This window comes from Micromys minutus (genome assembly GCF_963924665.1).
Source record: "Micromys minutus genome assembly, chromosome: 7".
Taxonomy (NCBI): Eukaryota; Metazoa; Chordata; class Mammalia; order Rodentia; family Muridae; genus Micromys; species Micromys minutus.
This window is the reverse complement of record NC_137976.1, coordinates 35,714,925-35,719,250: the sequence shown is the minus strand read 5'-3', so window position 1 is coordinate 35,719,250 and position 4,326 is coordinate 35,714,925. Positions and strand designations below refer to the sequence as shown.

At 32.2% G+C, this 4,326-nt stretch overlaps 1 protein-coding gene across 1 annotated transcript; it reads right to left on the bottom strand.

The window, feature by feature from the left end:
• Positions 1–503: 503 nt before the first annotated feature.
• LOC308422523 (olfactory receptor 5K16) lies at positions 504–1,463 on the bottom strand (the record flags this gene model as incomplete). Its single annotated transcript, XM_080919161.1, has 1 exon — positions 504–1,463. One exon carries the CDS (start codon positions 1,461–1,463, stop codon positions 504–506), a length of 960 nt encoding a protein of 319 aa, XP_080775287.1.
• Positions 1,464–4,326: the final 2,863 nt, after the last annotated feature.

Genomic DNA, 4,326 nt, shown 5'->3' with positions numbered 1-4,326 from the left:
ATAAATAGATTAACAACCTATACATTTATATAATGATTTTCAAAATATAATATTTTTTATTTAAAATATATTCTGAAGACAGAATATATTAGACTTACATACCAAGTTTTCTCTTTTAATCTCATTTTCTTTTAAAAGGGAGGAAGAAAAAGAAGAATTTCTGTAAATAAAGTCTGTTAATGCCTGAAAATTGAGGTTTAGTGCATTTCTGAAAAATAACACAGTAGGTAAATAATATTAATTAATGAAGAATATTATCCACTGATCTTTTTTATTTTGAGATTATATTAGTTTATTGAACTTGAAATTGCAGTATACAAAGAATCTCATGAAAACAATGAAAGTATATACAGCAGTTATATTAATAGTGGACAAATTATTTTGACATTGTATATGTATGCATTTTAACAAATGTACATAATTATTTAAATACTAATACTTTATATAAATTACATTTTATTTTTCTATATTTCAGATTAATAAATTGTTTTAACAAGCTGAAATTAATGCGCTATAGAAGCTGAAGCATTTTTAAAAACACTATGCATTTTCATGACTTTCTTAGCAGCATTTACTACCTCTGAATTTCTCAAGCTGTAAATAAAAGGGTTTAACAAAGGAATTATTATTGTATAAAATACAGCTACTGGTATGTCTTTATTACCTTCTTCAAATGGTCTAATATACATGAGAAGGCAGATGTAGAATATTGACACAGAAAGAAAATGGGATGCACAGGTAGAGAATGCTTTTCCTCTCCCATCCTTGGATTTCATCTTGAAAATAGTGAAAAGGATGCAGAAGTAAGAGACCAAGACAGTGGTAATGGTAAAAACTTGAATTGGCATTGAAAAAATATATATCATTAGTTCATTGATAAATGGGTCTGTACAAGATAGCCTATATAGGGGAAGAATATCACAGAAGAAGTGATCAATACGATTTGATTTACAGAAAGTTAATCTTAAGAGACAACCTACATGAATCAATGAATGAAAGTTACTGGCTATGAATGTGCCTATACTCATCTGAATGGAGAGCTTCTTGGACATCATGGTGTGGTACTGCAGTGGGTTGCAAATGGCCACATAGCGGTCATAGGCCATGGCTGCCAGAAGAAAGCAGTCTGCAGTTTCAGCAAGACAGAGGAAATAGAACTGTGCCATACATTCATAAAGTGAAATTTTTCTGTCCACAGAAAAGAAGTTCTGTAGCATCTTGGGAGTGATGGCACAGGAGCAGCAGGAGTCCATGAGAGCCAGGTTGCCCAGAAAGATGTACATGGGTGTGTGGAGACGAGGCTCCAGGGAGATCAAGGCCACCAGCCCGAGATTACCCACCATGGTGACCAGATAGATGGTAGAGAACACCAGGAACAGAAGTGTCTTCAAATCTGGGTGATCTGAGAATCCCACCAGGATGAACTGTTCTATCAAAGTGTCATTTGTCTTCTCCATTCTCATTTCTCTTAGGAGACAAAATTTTTTTTTAAGAAATGCAATATTATAGATAGAACATGTCTTATTCTCCATCTCTACTTGCAGTTAACATGAAAGGCTCTGTTTTATTTACCTTACCTGTCCCATAAAATATGTGATGGTACATTATGTAATAAGAGAAGAAACCACACACAGGTTATGCACTGTCTTAAGATGTCTGTTGAGCTAAGTCTTAGATGCTTCACATTGTTTATTATGTAACTTTGTATAAATTTGATGTCAACACATATAATTTTCTATTTTTCCATTTAAATATTTTTTGTGGTTTTATCCCACGCTCCAATAATTATTATATTCTGTGATCAGTGAAATGCATAAAATAAATTGCCCTATAAAAATACTTTAAGGTAGAAAACTGCGTAGAATTAGAATGAATTTGAAAAACTTTGTTTTATATTTTTCAACTAATATTACTATAGTCTATTTTAAATGAAGGTTAAGTTAATTTTTTGAGATTGAATATAATTTCAGCTTGCATGGTGGCACATGCCTTTAATACCATGATGTTAGGAGCAGAGGTGGTGTGTCTCCCAGTTTGAGGCTATCCTGGTGTACAGCATGTTTCAGAGGAACCAGGGCTACCTCTTCCCCTGAAAAATTGGATAGGATTATGTAATATAATCATTTTCTTTTAAAATCATTTATCTATTTTAACATATTTTGGAATGTATTCTACCTTCTCTGACAAATTTTCATAGAGGCACTTTTATCCTTGATCATTCCTGTTTCCTAATATTTTTTGTCTGATGGTCAGTGCTCTGGATGTGTTCTTTGTTATGTGTGTTAGTAACAAGGTACCTGCACACAGTGTGCACACCAAAATGTATGTGTTAAATATCTGCTGTTTAGTTACCAATATTGTCACAGTGAAGCAATGTCCTCCTTTTATTGAGTTAGCTAAGGTTTTACAGTTATATGAGCATTTAGACTTTGGCTTCTTTTCTTTCTAATTTGTATCTTAGAATTCAACAGCCATCCAAACTCATTAGATTTATTTTGGCTAAAATAACACTAAAATTTAAATCCTGAAATACCATGTATTTTTAAAATTATGATACTTTTTTAGGAATTGCAAGAAACCTTTGGCTTTAACAGAGTCTAAATGAATAATCTTTAAAATCACATTGTAATTACTGTGTCCTTGCTTTTTTTTAGATTGAATTAAACACACTCTTTTGTAATTCAGTCCTATAACTTTGAAAGATTTTTGCAATATGTCACTGATGTCATAATTAAACTAGTAAAATAAATCACAGTTAATATTTTAAATATCTTTCATATTATGTTACTTTGAAAAACCATTTTTGTACTACAATATATTACTTTTATCAATATTTAATTTAAAATCAAATAGCCATGTCCATATTTGATTCTAGCCAATGCTATTTTTAAAATTTTCTATTAGAACCAGAGAAGACTTGTAGGTACACATGGTTCCAGCCACAGTGGGAGCATAGAATGGCATTGTCTGCCATCAATAGAAGAAGGAGTTCTTGGCCTTGAGAAGGCTCATTTCCCCTGTGTAAGAGAGTGCCAGTTTGGGTAGGCTGTAGTGCGTGGGTGTGTGGGAAACACTCTCATAGAAGCTCAAGAAGGGAGAAGGAGGGCTGTGAGAGCAGGGAAAAAGGATAACCTCTGAAATGTAAGTATGTAAAAATTGAAAAAAGTAGACAAGAAAAAATATTGCATTAGAACATAATATGTGAAACTCATTTTGCTATATGAAAGCTCTTCTTTAGTGTCAAACATAATTATTAAACCAAGTATGAAAACTAATTTTACTATTCTCCTTAGAATTATTTTCTCAGAGTTGTTGATAGCTTACCTGAGAATTTGCTCACAAAACTATGGTGCTTTTGCAGTCAGAGTGGACACTTACTGCTTCATTTATAGTTCAGTATGTCTTCAGTTCAGAGACAAACTAAGCAGAAGTTGATAAAATCTAACAATAAATGCATAAGCATTTTAGGTTTGCTTCTTCTTATGTAGGAATGAATTTGAAATCCATCCACTATTGTGAGTTCACTAACTATCATATTATATGGCAGAATATAGTCACATGATAGTTACATAGAACTTCAGCCATTGGGGAGTAATTTATGAAAATCTAGGACATAAGGCTTAGTAGCCAGTGATAATTAATATAATATCTTCATGTCAACAGTTACACAAACCAAACCAAACCAAAACATTTATCCTAAAGGGAGTTACTTGGCATTGACAGTAGGTATATCTGCAGAGACTATACTCTGAGAAACTGGTTCCCAAATCATGATGAAAACAAACCCTTTAAGCAGAAGTATTGGAGATTTTTAGGTTAAATTAGTGTCCATCAAGAGAGTTGTCCTTGACATCATCTTTATTGTTACTGTATTGTATTAATTAAGCTTCTTCCAACATTCTTGCATGGAATTGCTAATGAGTAGAGAAATAATATAGATCACCTGGTAACAAACAGCTTTGAAAGGAAATTTGGATTTCTGGATAAGGCAACAAAACATGGTGAAATCAATTGGAATTATGTTCTTTCCTTTTACAACATACTTTGTACTTGACCACATTCTCTAGATTTATTTTTGGAAACAACTCTGACATTATGTTTTTTGGTTTCATTTATATGTTGAGAAATAAACAGAATTTATGTTGCCATGTTTGAGGCTGTGTTCCTGTGTTCAGCTCTATGAGATTGGAGTAAAATGGGATTTATGACAGTATTATCATGATTAATGTAAGTATTGCCATAATCACAATTTTATTGTACTTCCCTCTTTCATAATTTCTCTAGTATAAATATAAATTTTAGTGCACAAGAAATGCTTTTGGATCC